Raw genomic sequence first — 15,703 nt, 5'->3', positions numbered from 1 at the left:
ACACACACACACACACACACACACACACACTTGAGTAAAACAAACTGAGCAGAAAGGTCAGTGGACATATACCACAATGGGGACAGATTTAAAAAGAAAAAAGAAAGACAAGACAATCCTCAGGAAAATAAATAAGCAATCACAGCTATTACAGCACCTCATCAAAGGTGTCCAGCTTTCAACCAAAAATTATGAGACATGCAAAGAAAGAGGAATATGTGACCCATAACCAGGAAAAAAGGCAAACTAACTAACTCTAAGTGAACCTAGATGTCGGATTTAACAGCTATTATAAAGATTTTAAAGAAGCTATTAAAAATGTATTTTTTAAATGTCAAAGAATCACAGGAAAATATGATGACAATGACTCAATAAACAGGGACTCTCAATAGAGAAATAAAACTGTAAAAGAAAAGAAATGACAATTCTAGAGTTGAAAAATACAACAGCCAAAATGAATATTCACTACATGGACTCAACAGCAGATTTGAGATGGCAGATGAAATAATCAGTGTACTCTACCAGAGAGCAATAGAAATGATCCACTCTGAAAAAACACAAAGAAAAAAATATTGGAAAAAAAACGAAAAGAAACTCAGAGACATGTAGAAAAACATCAAGCATACAAACATACATGTTATGGGATTCCTACAGGGAAAGAAAGAAGCAAAAAAACTAGTTGAAGAAATAATGACAGAAAACTTCCCAAATTTAAGGAAAAACATTACTCTATAGATCCATAAATCTTCATGATCCCTAAGTAGGATATACACAAGAGACCTAAACCTAGAAACATGACAGTCGAACTGCTAAAATCCAAAGGCAAAGAGAATATGTTGAAAACAGCAAAACACAAGACCCTTTATCTCTAGAAAAAAATGAAATGACATAAATAAAGTGCTGAAAGAGGGTAGAAAGCCTGTCAACCAAAAATTCTATATCTAAAGAAATTATCCTCCAAAATTAAAGGTGAAATAAAAAAACATTTCCCAGCTTAAAAAAGCAAAACAAAAATTGAGTTGTATGCCTTTTACGCCACAAGATCAAAGTACCTAGCTTAGTAGCTAGAACTGGCTCCCTAAATTTGCAGAATCAAATGAATAAAAAGGTATAATTTATTGTCACTTATAACATAGTTTCTTTGAGAAAATGCATCTAAATTCAAAATCAGAAATATGATGTATTTCCTTTTTCCTCAGCAAAATTTGGAGAGTTGCCCCCTCCTACCATCTAAGAACAGGATATGCGACCCAAATTCTAGGTTAATTAAACTCTAGGTATCTTCAATTACAAAGCACAGGCTCGTAGTCCCATGAGAAATAAATTTTTCTTTAAAAAATTCCCAACATGTACAGTGCGGGATGTGCTGAAATAAAGTGGCTTATAGAATCATCTGTAAGAATAAATTTAAAGCTCAATCTGCTGACACACACACACCCACACTTCTGAGTATGTGTACTGTTTTGTAAAATATAGTCATATCTAAAATGCATTTGGTTTGACGAAACTGGAGAGTATTCCATTCATATCCATTTATTCTTAACCCAGAATCTTAACATCTTTTATTCTCTTTAAGCTAATTCCTTATTTTGATGTCCTTCATCTTACATACAGTCTAAATTGTTCTTATTCTAAATTGTTCTTATAATCTCAGTCATTCATTAAAGTTCATGACTTTCATAGATCCTACTATTTTATTCAAGAGTCCATTCAAAAAATTAATTATAATTATATATTTCAAGATTTAGACAAAAGTATCTGGAGCATCTTAGATTCCTATGAAATTAAATCTTTGCCTATATTTCATTAGGTCCTCTGCTAAAAGAATTAACATCAGTCTTGTACTGTGGGAGTCCATTCTTGAACTTTTCTATGTCAGGCTCACTTTATTTTCTCCTGAAAAAATTCTTAACCAAGCTAAGCCCTACAAAAAGAGCCAGATAAGCAGTTGCAGGGAGAATGAGGTTATATACGGCAATAATTTGAGCTGCCCTTCTGCTTTGAAGCATACCCCAAATATTTCCTGAAAAAGCTCTTCTCATGGATACATCCTAGAAATGAAAATAGATAGCTTCTAGCATGAGCCATCAAAAACAAAAGCCCAATCCATGTATAATTTTCTTGGATGAGCCAGCTAGCATAAATGTAGTCAAATTCACAGCACAAGCTCTTCGACTTGTTCCACAAAAAAGCAATTCTAGGGTCATAAAAATATTTTCATATTTCATATTCTAGTACTATTTTGACATTTATATATTTTAGTTGAATGAAATAAAGAATGAATGAATGAATTTACCAAATACTGCTTGAAATATTGAATTAGTCTTAGACCCAAGTTTTCTGCTATTTCAATGCTTTTTTAACTCAAATATAATTGGCTTGTTCAGCATTTGTAACACCATTGGAGTATTTGCTCTGTTATACTTATCAATTAATAACAGTATGTTTTTCATAAAGCTTTATATATTTCTATCTACTGAATAAATTTCATTATCAATTTTTAAGCTGTACTAAATATCAATATCTAAGCATCTATTGAATTCTAATCCAATTTAACAGAGACTCCTATATTCCAAATCAACTTCAACAACTAGTCTGTAATTTAATTTTGCTTTTAATTTTTCACTCAACTAGCTAAGCACCCTCTCGAATATCCCACAAACTGAAATTTGTAAGATTATTTTCTTGAAATGTTGAGTACTATATCTTCCATTAAAATAATCCTTTTACTTTAGGCAAATGCTTAACACAGTATTTCATCTATAATTAACAAGGGAATATTTTTGCAAATAGAAAGAATTACCATCTTAAACATCCATGTGCTATAATTTATCAGGAAACAAAAAATTCTTTATTCCCATTTGTAAATTTACCTTCTGGTTATGCACTTTACAAATTAACTTTGAGTTCATTTAACTTGTTAATCTGTTTATATTTATGTTATATAATTTCAAGTTTCAGATCAGCTTCATAATATGTATTTGCAACTTGATTTCTCTTCTGATAAAAAATATCTTATATAAAAAAGAACTTGATGAAATAATTTCATAATGTTGCCTAATATAGCAAGAGTGATTAATTACATCCATGTAACTTTGATGCAGTTCTTTCTTTATCACATAGTGAAGCCCTAAGACTCATGTTACAATTGGAATAATTATTTAGCATAAAATTACTTTATGAATATACAAGAAAGTAATCAATCTTTAACTTTCAAAATTTTACTTGTGGAAGTCTTAGTAATAAAATAGATAACTGAAAAAAATTTTAAATATTCCCATTATTACAACTTATTCTAAAAGTTTTTTTAGTCCATCTGGTTCAGAATTCCTTACATATTTAATTGGTCTCAAATACCATAAATCAACATTTTCTTCAAATTTCTAATGAATCCTGGCTATCACTTCAATAGCCTATTTTTCTTATAAACATATACAGTAAATCAATTACTTAAAAATTATAAGAAACTTGAGATTACACAAGGGGATAAATTTCACTATTGATATTGACACCCAAACTCAGACATCCAAAAAGCTGATACCTTTAGAACTTGTATCTGGAGATCTGTAGTCTATCTCCCCTTTTTCCTGTTCTGGATCTGTTCTCCAAATTGCTCTACCTTCACATCTCCACTCACTCCTTCCCAAAAATAAGTTAAAGGATGTGTTACTTTCAAGAGTCTAATAATCGACTCAAACTTTTCACAGTTTATAACTTAGGACACTGCCATACATATGTACGCTCGCATTTACCAGCCCAGGCCCTCAAGATGTTACAGAAAAACAAGAGAGACCTGCAACAACCAAGAAAAATCAGTCAGGTTGGAACCTGGAAGACAGGGGAAACTAAAACTCTTCACAACTCTTCACAATGATTTCACTGCTTAAAAAAAGCAAAAGACAAAAAACTGAATCCTTTGAGTGTTGAGCAAATGATGGACAACATGACTATGCAATTAAAGTGAAAAATATGTTGCATTATAATACTAAAATTAAAATAAATCAATAAAAAAGTATCGTGTTTATATCAATTAGCCACTGAACATCACCTTTAGACCTTTCTCCAAGTCTAGAAGGAGTTGGGGGTGGAGGGAAGGCAGGAAACACTGGCATTAAGTGAATCACAAAAATATAACATAAGGGAATAGGGCTTTAAAACATTTTTGGCCATGATCCACAGTAAGAAATATATATTTTACATTGTGGGCCTGTAGAGAAAAACCCTTACTCTATGCACTCCACTCTGATATTTTCTACTCCATCCTATTCCAGTCTCTCTCTCTCTCTCTCTCTCTCTCTCTCTTTTTAATGCTGGCCAAGACTCCCATTTGATTCTAAAAGTGGAGAGGAAAGAAGGAAAATAAGTGGAGAGGCTTAGGATGGAGGCTAAGCAGGTGGCTATGGGGGACTTTGCCCCACAGGGAGATTCGACAGTATCTGGAGATATTTTAGAGGTTGTCATAACTGGGGGTGGGGACGCCACTAGCATCTAGTGGGTAGAGGTCAAGGATGCTGCTAAACACCTTATAATGCACAAGACAGTCTGCAAAACAATTATCCAGCCCCAAATGTCAATAGCGCTGAAACTGAGAAATGTGCTCTAGACTGTTTCATAAGGAAATCACAGATAAGACTGGAAGGTCAATAGTTCTTTTTAAAGCTTATGAAAAATGTATTTTAAACTTTGAGAGAGATGTTTAATAATTAGATTCAGAGATACTATGACATCAGCAATCTAAGACGTATCTCTTTACATGATCTGAAGACAAAAAAAGAAAAAAATCAGTTTGCAATTTTCTCACCCAACACAAAATATGAGGAAGTGATCAATATAGCATTGTAAAAAGCAAACCATATCATGGTTAAGAGATAAGTGTTACAAAACATAGAAATCACACAAAATTAGTGGAGATAACCAATGCCTCTCCTTTTGAAGTCCTATAGTATCTATTATACAATGGGCTTATAATGCTAGTTATTTTAGACTTTCAACTTCTTAAGGGTAGAAACTGTGTCTTATTCATCTCTATATTTTCTACTAGGTCCAATCCAACATCTTGCAAGTAACAGACATTAGAAAGCATTTGGCCAAAAAAGGAATAAATAGGTGTCTAGTATTTAGTAACACACTGGATTTACATCTCAAAATTGTATCTCAGCAACTTAAAAAGTATATTCTTCTTAGCCTAAAAATACAAGCCTAGTTCAACATGTGGCAGATCATAGAAGAGGTGAAACCAACATAAATGATGTAACCATGACTATACGTTCATTCAAAACTCTTGAAAGCTGTCTCAAAAAAGTCTTAAGTATTGTTGACTATCACAAAACATTAAATAAGTAGTCTAAAAATGGTTTTACTCTCTATTATTTGACAAATTACCTACACCATGAACATACTATTATATTTACAGATAAGGAAACAGACCAAGAGTGGTTAAATAGGTAGAAGATCGTATAGTTCATGAATTTCACAGCCAGGATTTGAGCTCCTCTTTGACTCTAAAACCCATGCTCTTTCCATAAAACCCTATTACTCTTTCACAACAATGACTGTGATTATCACTCATAGGTTGTAGTTATCAGCATCATTTAATAGAACATAGTGAATGAAATGACATCTACTATAAAGTTCAGTGAAATTCTGTGTATTTAAAATTAGATCTATCCAAAGAGACAAATGACAGATGATTAAGAAGAGCCAAAGCCCCGGAAGCACCAATAAAGTGTAAATTAAAAAAAAAAAAAAAAAAACTAGCCAATAGGACAGNAAGAAAAAAAAATTACGTAAACTATAAGCCTATAAGCTTGCTGTGGATTCTAGAATTTTATTATTTCAAAATCAGGAAAGATCCTGCTATGTAGCAGACGCTATAATAAGACATACAAGGGCCAGCAAAGAATCCTTGTGCAACAATAATGCTGCCCTGTGCTATCTATCTGTGCAAGGCTGGTTTAACACTTCACATTACTTGATCCAAATTTGCTTTGCACATTTTTGAAAGGTTCAGCACAAGAATGAAAAGAGACAGAAATGTAAAGACAATGAAAAAGACGTTTCCATTTTAAAACACCATCTTTGGGGTCATTTAGCTTAGGGATAATAAAGCAAAGAGATAACCATCTTTCAAAGGTTGGTTGATGTATCCACATAAAAGCATACAGGAAAAAAATGCTGCTAATACAACTTCTTTAATTATTAGCAGGAATTTTCAAACATTAGTCAACTACCAACGATGACTATGAATCACGATGTTAGATATCTTTGTGAGTAGCTTATTCCAAAATTAGACTGATAATTTTTCCACAAATAACCAAAATGCTTCTCTCATGATGAAAAGCCAAGATATGACAAAATTTAAGCTCTGTCCCAATCTCTCAACAGCTATAACTTCTTCTCACTGAATCCTACTACTGGGGGCAACATCCAACAGGAAGAGGTTGTTTTATTTCAATTTCTTCCTCCAAAGCCAAAGTAAATCTGCACCCCGGGATGCAGATTATTAGGCAGATGAGAAGGACAACCAGCTCTAAGTGTCTACTAGGAGCTCAAGAGAGGGAGGATACAGACGTGAGCGACATTTAGTTTCTTTCCATATTTGATAAATGTTCTAAGTTCTGCTAAATAACATTACATAAGATTTTAATTCAACTCATGTATAGCTTTTCATTTATGTGAGATTTTTATGTGTTTACTTTTAACAACTTTAAGTGGTAAAACTGAAGGCATTACTTTAGCAAAGAATAACAGAAGTATGTAAGAGAATCTTAACTAATCCACTAAAGATATCCAAGCTATCTTTTTCTCACCGTTTAGTATTATGATATACTCTGACAATGATGGAAAACAACCAAATTAAAAATTATTAACTATACTTAACGAAATACTACAGCTTCTGGGAAATAAACTTTCTATACGTCCTATGATAAAAAATTAAGATCCACAGTTTCTCCTTCTAGACCTTTCTATTTACACAAACCCAATTTGTTTATTATTTATAATCTCAATGCAACTTCTACAAAATGAGGCTCTAACTTGGTTTTCTGTTTTCACTGTATATGCGTCTTCCCCAATCCCATCTGTTGAATAACTGATCTCTTCCTCTTTGGTTTGTGGCACTTTCTATGTTCTTATCATTTATTTGTTTTAATATGCCATTTTTGGTATAAGGATTATTTTCAGCAGAAAGCACCTGAGAAGAAGCAAATACAAGAAAATTGCCTGCCCTACCCCCTATTTGCCTAAAAGCGGGACATAAATTGTAAAAGTGTCCCCCCTGCCCTCTATAAGGAAGGACAGAAGTTAATTGCTCTTCAGCAGGTGAGAGCTGGCTCAGGAGAAGTCTACACAACCACCTTTACCAGCTAGCCCTTACCTTCCATTAGTTTCCTCATACACTTACCTTCCATGATTTGCTACCCTAGAAACTCAAAGTCCTTTTTCTTTGTTTTGTCATCTCTCTAAAAATCTATTGTTCTTCTGCAAAGAGACTATATAAGCACAAATTCTAGCCACCCCTTTAAGTTTCAGTAGCTGAAAGCTCCCACATGTATGTACAATGCACACGATAATAAAATAGTTTTTCTCTTGTTAATCTGTCTTTCGTCAATCCCCCACCCCAGTGAGCCTAAAAGGCATAGAGGGGGGGAGAAAAGAGTTAAATTTTTTCTCTGTACACCTTCCAGATTAACTTGTAGAAATAAAATAGAGTCGCCAATTGGGATTACAACTACAATGGCCTTAACCCCAAGACATTGCTTAGAAAGAATAGGCATCTTTACAATATTTAGCCTTCCCATTCAGGAACATGAACTGAATATCACTCGCTCAATGACAATCTTCCCTTATGTTAGTTTTATGGCTTTCTTCATGTGGGCCCCCCTCATTTCTTATTAGTTATTTTTAAATCACATTTTCTGTTTTTAGCTCAGAATGGGAACTGCTTTTCATTCACTTTTCTAACTATTTTTGGTATAGCACAAAATGATTCCATATTAATTTCATATCTAGCTGCCTTCTTAAATTCCTTTATTGATTCCTGTTGATTCTTATGAAGAAGTCGATTGTTCATCAAATGGTGTCAGAAAATTGTGCGTGTGGTGGGCAGGGGGTGGGTGGTACAAAGGATTCATGTTAGATATTCACATATATGGTATATTTTGGCATATACCAAAATAAATTACAGAAAGATTAAAAAGTTAAAGGTTAAAAGTAAATAATAAAAATATGAGAAAATACACAGCTGAATATTTAACTGACTTGGGGATGAATAAAGAGTTTCTATGGATAAAAGAAATGGGAAAAAAATCACCAAAGATGCAAAGACAGCTATAGTAAATTCAATATTTCCAAATGACCACAGAAAATTAGTAGATAAACAACGATATGGGAAATAACATTTCAAACAGATGATAGTTAAATGGGTAAAAATCCTAACCGTATAAAAAGCTCTCACAAGCCAGCAAGAGAAAAACTAAGTAATACCCAATAGGAACATGGGCAGAAGAAATAACAGGAATGAACAGATAATTCATAGAAGATATGAAACACCAATAAAATACAAAACATTCAACTCGCAATCAAATTCAAATTAAAATGACAAAGAGATAGCATTTTTGTGGCCTGTCCAACTGCAAAGATTTGGTGCTTTGAGACTGAAAACTTAACTTTTGACAGGAGTATGGAGTGTTATAACCTTTCTGGGAAGCAAGTTGGCATTCTGAACCAAGAGCTTATGAGAATCAAAGCATGGATATATATTTGTGAAATACTCAGGGATTAGGCAAAAATTCTTATATAAAGATAACCGTTATAATATTATTTGTGTTAGCCATTGGAAGCAACTGCAATGCCCCCAAATAAAGGAATAGTTTGTGTACATCCATATGCTAGACTATTAATGCAGACATTTTTAAAACATACTTCTGAAGAACATCTAATGGCTTGGAAAAAAGTTAATGATATGATCTCAATTGAAAAAAATCAGAATACAAATTATGTATAGCATGATACCAATTTTATCAATATGTGAAATATACATGCATAGGAAAAAGGGAAGAAAATACAACAAAATGTTAACGATGGTTATATTTGGGGGAAAAATAATGGACAGTTTGCATTTCATTCTTTGCACTTTGAAGAATTTTTCAGATATTCTATAGTAAATACATTGCATTTGTAAAAGGAAACACACACAAAATGTTATTTTACAACTATAGCTAATAGATATTTTTTAATACACCATGAAGTGATGCAAGATAATTTTCAGAAACAAAGCGAAGTTTTTTTAAAAAATCAGTAGACTTCTCTTCCACATGAGCAACAGAAAATATTTACTTTTTAAAACTTGAAACGTTCTTCATATAACTGGCACCATTTAGAAACTTTTAAAATAAAGGTAGTAATATCTAACTATTAAATGTTTATCACAAATACAACCTGGGAAGAAAACCCCCAGGGAATCAACTACAGGGAAAGTGTGATTAGAAGACAGTACTTACCTTTCTCACTTACACTCTCACTTTCAATCTCAACGTCATCACAACTTGTGTATTCAGGTGTGGAAGCTAATTCCTCCTCTGAACTGCTCAATGAAACCTGGCGCATTTTACCTCCTTTCTTTGATTTATGAGGCTTTGGTGGTGGAGGTCTCACTGACTCTGACTGGTCAGAACTGAGGGAATCATTTCTTAACATCGTTTCCATCTTTTCCCGTTTTGTTTTCCTCACCGCAGAGCTAGGATCTAAGTGGTGTTGTTTCCTCAGTGAGTCAGTACGCCTCATGTCTGGTCTATCAATGGGTATTGGACTCCTCCGGGGGGTGGGAGGACTATGGTTTGTGGTCCTTTGTGGATAAGAACTTGGTCCCTGAGCCTCTCGAGTTCTTTCCATTGAGTAAGATCGCTGATTTTCCATGGCAGCCCTACGTTCAGATATAGATCTTTGCCTTGATGGTCGTTCCATCCTCAGCGTAGAAATTCTAGAATCTTCCAGTTCAGCATTTGCCAAAGAAACATCACTATGTCTTCTCTCATGCCTTGCTCTGGACACTTCTGCATGAATACGCATTTGTTCTTCATAGGGCTGTGGCTTTACTGGATAACGGGCCAAATTCGGGTCACTTCGATAGCGTGCCTGGTATTCCTCCTCTCTCCTTTGCCTTTCATATTCATCTCTGCTCTCCACATCCTCATCATCTACAATGTATTCTTTGGAATGCCTGTGACTTCTCCTGTTGGAGTCCCTGTAATTTATATGGTCAGACTCTTCATAAAACTGAGGTTCTCGCTGAGACCTCCTATCAGCATAATCTGATGGAGATCTAGGCATGGCGCTATCTGAAGTAGCATACTGTGAATATTCTTCTCTTTCTTCTCTTTGGTCGTATCTTCTATTCTGATCTCTGGATACAGATGGACTTCGTGTCCTAAGTAAGCAAAGGAAAAGAATGATGAGGAGCAATGTCTAAACAATTCAACGTTGTATTAATTCACTGGTGGGTTGATGAATTAAATTTAAATAGCTTTTTTGCTTTTTAAAAAAAATTCTTTTTAAAGTCACGCCATAACAAAAGTTCTACTAATATTCATTTTATTCAGTTCAAATAGGAAATTTAAAAGGTACTTTGATATGGTTCTTTAATGCCTGACACACGACATAGGAATATACTTAATATGCCCTGAAATAAGGCAGTCAGCATCATACTCTGCTGCAGCAAAATGGACTCTTCTCTAATTTCTTTGCTTGGCTCAATACACTTCGACACTCTCCCAACTGCTAATCAGAAGCTTTGAAAAATTCCACCTGACATTCTCTCTACTCCTGACATCTTGATATGAAGTCACTTGAACACATAATGAAGCCAAACTGATTCGGCTCAAGAGTTGAATATTTTCTGATATGCTGGCTCTTAAAAATCATTTTTCACAGGGGCGCCTGGGTGGCTCAGTCAGTTAAGTGTCCGACACTTGATTTCGACTTAGGTTAATGACCTTGGGGTTGTGAGATCGAGCCCTGGATCCAGCTCCATGTGAGGCGCAGAGGCTACTTGTCCCTCTCCCGCTGCTCTTTTTCCCACTCTCTCTCTCTAATAAATAAATAAACAAAATCTTTTTTAAAAAATAATTTTTCATTCGTCAGCTACCTAGATCACTCCAAGTATTGGTTCATCTAAATCTTCATCTTATCATTGTATCTCCAACCCTTCTTTACTGCTCTAACTTGAGAAAAGCAATTTAAATAAATAGCAGCAATAATGACTTATTCACCACAAACACAAAAAAAGTCTTTGTAGAAGTCAGAAGGGACTGCTATTTTGATTGTACCTTCATGAGATTAAGGCCAGCTCAATGACACTTCTCTTTGTCTTCACATCTGACCCCTCATGCTTCCTTATAGCCTCAGAGGAAGAGACCGTATATTAAGTTCTCAGCCTGAACCTCCAACACTGGTACAACATAGCAGACCTTGTAATCATAATAATACTCTTTGTCAACAAAATATTCATACTGTCCTCTTCTCTGGTATGAACCCGGATAACGTCAACCACCAGCCATGAAAAGCAGTGGCACTGGACTCCTGAAGATGACAGAAGTTCAGAATATCTGTTACAGGGATTTTTGCCAGGACATATGAACAGGAGATAATAAAAGTGAGGTCAGTTGAAGTTAAAGATGACCAACATGAAAGAGCTCAGTTGTGAATTTCTTGATTTTTTTTTTTTTTTGGCCTAAAAGCAAGAGCAGAGAAAGGATACATGTGGAATGACAGCAACAGCATCATTCTCCTCTTAAGTCTCCTATGTCACCAAATCTCTTTCCCCCATATCTGAAATATAGCCTGCCAATGTATCAATGAAGATTTGTTAGTAAAAACAGAAGTCACTCTAGGTATTCCAGGGAGTAAGGGTTTAATACAGGAATCAAGAGGTACAAAACTGCACCAGCCATGAAGGCCCGCGAAGTTAATGCTCTGTTCTTGGCCTAAAGAACCAAAGACAAGGCTTCTCAAAATGTTCTTTAGGAAGTTGCTTGGAAGCTCCAGAGTCTCTGGGAATTTGCCACCAGTATCTCAGCTGCCGAAAGCATGAGGGTGGGCAATTAAGAGGAGCTTGTCAGGGGCCACTGAGACTGTCACATCCCGTGTGCCTGCCAACAACTGCAGCTTGCCAGTAAAGGCTTCTCTAACTCTTCCACCTTCCGGTGTCACACAAGTGCATAGCCGGGGGCACTCTACCCTAGAGCCATAAAGGGAAAAGTATTACAGAGAATGAAGGAACTAGTGTGTTCTCCTAAATGTTTTAAAGTGGCTGTGATTTCTTTTTTTACATTTATATCTTATATCTGCATATAAGACATTTAGGACTTAAAAACAACTCTTTTCAGTGACAATTGTTACATAAAACCAGAGACTCCTATATTTTAAAATACACAATCAAAACAGACCACTCAAACTAAATTTTACAGTATTGACCCACATAATATCCTATATGTGTATCTGTTATGCATAACTCATTTTACTTTTTTGTCATTTTATTTATTTATTTATTTATTTATTTATTTATTTTTATTATATTATGTTAGTCACCATAAAGTATTTGTCATTTTTTTATACATATGACTAAAGGAAAAAATACTTTGGCATGGTGGCAATGTATCATAAAAAGAAGGACAGCATCAAGGGAGCTGGGTTTCTTAGTCCTACTTTCGTTATTAACCAGTTATTTGAAATTATATGGCCAGTTAATATTTGAAAGTCTGTATTTTAAAGTGAGAAACATAGATTATACACAGTAACTCATTTATTATAACAAATATATATTAGGCTAGAACTAAATGCTACATACTATAATATAGATTAAGAATAAGGAAATGTGGGGCATCTGGGTGGCTTAGTCAATTAAGCTATGATCTTAAAATACTGACACCATAACTTCAAGTTAATATGCCTAAATGAAAGCTTTAAGGATAGCAAAAAATAATACTTCTGGCAAGATATAATTAACTGGTGTCAATTTTCAACATACTCACATCTCATTAACTGGCTACTTGTATCTACTTACTATATTAAAAACTGAGATAAATGAGAATTTCTCTAGGGAACTCTAATAAACAATTACATCAGTTTTTTTTTAAAAGATTTAATTTAGTTTGTTTATTTATTTATTTATTTGAGAGAGAGAGAGAGATTGCACGCGAACACGATCAAGAGGGAAGAGGCAGAAGAAAAGGGGGAAGCAGACTCCCCCTGAGCAGGGAGCCCGACGTGGGGCTCAATCCCAGGGCCCTGGGACCATGACCTGACCTGAGGCACTTAACCAACTGAGCCACCCAGGCACCCTACATCAGTTCTTCTAAACTGACCATCTAACCTCCATTTAGATGCAGACTTTATGTTAGGAATTGAAATACATTGTGGTATGTTATTTTTTTCCAATCTAAGTTAATAAATATATTTGTCTCCAAAAATATAGGTTATTCATTAACCAAATTTAATATCTAGAAATTGATACTGTTTCAAGAGTAAGATTCTAGTGTTTCTCAGATTTATATGGTACATAAGAAAACAATTTTTTTAAACTTCATTTATTTTTAAAACTGTTCTTTTTTAAATCTGAGTATCATTGACTATATTCCCTATGCTGTGCATTTTATTCCTGTGACGTATTCATTCTATAACTACAAGTCTGTATCTCCCACTCCCCTTTACCCATCTTGACCATCCCCTCATTGTTTAAGCAAATTCTAATTACCCTAAAATCCAGTGTGGATTGAATAGGTAATCTTATAGCTGTATGTAAGGATATAAATTTTGAAAGCAGTATTGCCACATTACCATAGATCTGGTCATCAGTTAGAGCTCACTTTTGTGCCTTTGTATTTCTCCAACATACACTACTCTATCCTATTGACAATTATGTAATCTGTGTTCTGTACTGACCACTAGACTTTAAATTTTGAACCAGAAAGGACTACGTCAATTATACCTTGTAGTTCCTGCATTAATTCATTCACTCAACAAATATTGATTTATGGCTTAATACGTGCCAGCTGATTCCAGTTGCTGGAAATTCAATAGCGAAAAGACACATAAGGTCCCTGCCCTCAATAAGCTTTCTTTCTAGCAGGAGAGACAAAGAATAAGCAAATAAATTAAGCAATAAGCAATAAGCAAAGTAATTCCATACAATGATAAGTACTATAAAGGAAAACTGAAACAGGGTAAATTTACAGAAAGTCTCTGAGGGAAGCTACTTTCAATAAGAAAGGTCTTCCTGCAAAAGTACATTTGAACTAAGACCTGAGTAATGTAATTACACAGAGTGTAGCATTTATATAAAATATACAATTTCATTGGAAATGTTCTGGGTTTTGACAATAAGTTGCTATTATTTTCTTTCTTTCTTTCTTTCTTTCTTTCTTTCTTTCTTTCTTTTCTTTTCTTTTCTTTCTTTCTTTCAAGCTGTTTTATAAAATATAAAATCTACTGAATTCTTAACTGTTGTTTTACTAAATCAAGGATTTTCCAAGGAAGTTCATCTCTAGAACCCACCTACAAGCAGCCCACCAACACTTTTTTGTATACCCCTCCTTTTCAAAAGATTTCATGCTCTCAAACTGAGTAAATTCCAATTCCCCATTATCCTTGACCTCAGATGGGGGTCAAAAGAAAAACCATCAGATTAAATCAGAATGAATGGATATTGGCTTTATAATATTAACAAAAATACTTGTATGCTTTAAGATTTCTAATGCAAATTAATCTCTAAAATGTAGGACTTAATGCCATGCAAGAAAGTTAAAAAATTCAGAAACTGTTAAGGGGGAAATTGGGTATTTTGAAGGCAGTTCATCCTGAGGATGGCCTTCCTCCTCACTGTACCTCTTCCCGAGGTAATTGTGTCCATTTCTATCCCGGAGTGTCTACAATACTCTAAGACATTAAGGTTCGTGAGGGGCAGCACCCTGGATCTACGCAGGTTGCACACAGTAGGTGCTTGAAAAACATCTGTTGACTTAAAGAACTGATTAATTCTCCTTAGATTACCTCTACTTTTCATGATATGTACTCAAACCCACTGATGTGCTAAAACAGTCATTTTTCTCTTTCCCCTAGTGTTCCCTTGGCAGTAATAGCACCCACCATAAGTGAAAGGAAGGAACTGCTTTTAGTAGTAATGTATATTGTATGTTAATTTTACTTTTGTTGTTGGGCTTCAAAATCCAACAATTGCTTATAAAATGATTTCTTTGGCAAAATAAATTAAGAGTGTCAATCACCTTACAACTAAACATTTAGAACAAAACCTCTTTGTAAATTAAGGATTTCTAGTAGTATATTTAACATCACACTTGTTATAATGGGACAGAGGTAGGAGTAAGAAGAGAAATACTTCATTCCCTGAGTGATTAACATAAATTTTTGAATGTAGGGTATAAATAAAGTGAATATAGTGAGCCTTTATGATATAGGAAATTTATTTGATTGATAAAAAAAGAATGTTTATCATAGAATTCAGTTCCAAAATAAAGTCTATTATTAATTAGCACTTAGCAAGTCATCTAAATGCTTTTAAAAATCATACTTTAGAAAACTTGATTTCAATATTAAATCCAGCAATCACATTGTTCTAGAGATTATGAAATTTGCCCGAAGCCTGTGAATCATACTGTAGATGCTGATTTGTACTGGATTTAAGTAAAAA

At 34.2% G+C, this 15,703-nt stretch overlaps 1 protein-coding gene across 49 annotated transcripts in view; it reads right to left on the bottom strand.

Annotated features, from left to right (window-relative positions):
• The window catches only part of RIMS2 (regulating synaptic membrane exocytosis 2), a 611,447-nt gene that overhangs the window by 310,305 nt on the left and 285,439 nt on the right, over positions 1–15,703 (bottom strand). For all 49 annotated transcript variants that reach the window (XM_034668422.1, XM_034668421.1, XM_034668424.1 and 46 more), the window contains one exon: positions 9,501–10,426. In XM_034668422.1, coding sequence (XP_034524313.1) covers positions 9,501–10,426 — 926 coding nt within the window. The remainder of the gene's footprint in view (positions 1–9,500; positions 10,427–15,703) is intronic.

Source organism: Ailuropoda melanoleuca, chromosome 9, assembly GCF_002007445.2.
Source record: "Ailuropoda melanoleuca isolate Jingjing chromosome 9, ASM200744v2, whole genome shotgun sequence".
Taxonomy (NCBI): Eukaryota; Metazoa; Chordata; class Mammalia; order Carnivora; family Ursidae; genus Ailuropoda; species Ailuropoda melanoleuca.
The sequence above is the reverse complement of the archived record's forward strand: the minus strand, read 5'-3'. Positions and strand labels throughout refer to the sequence as shown.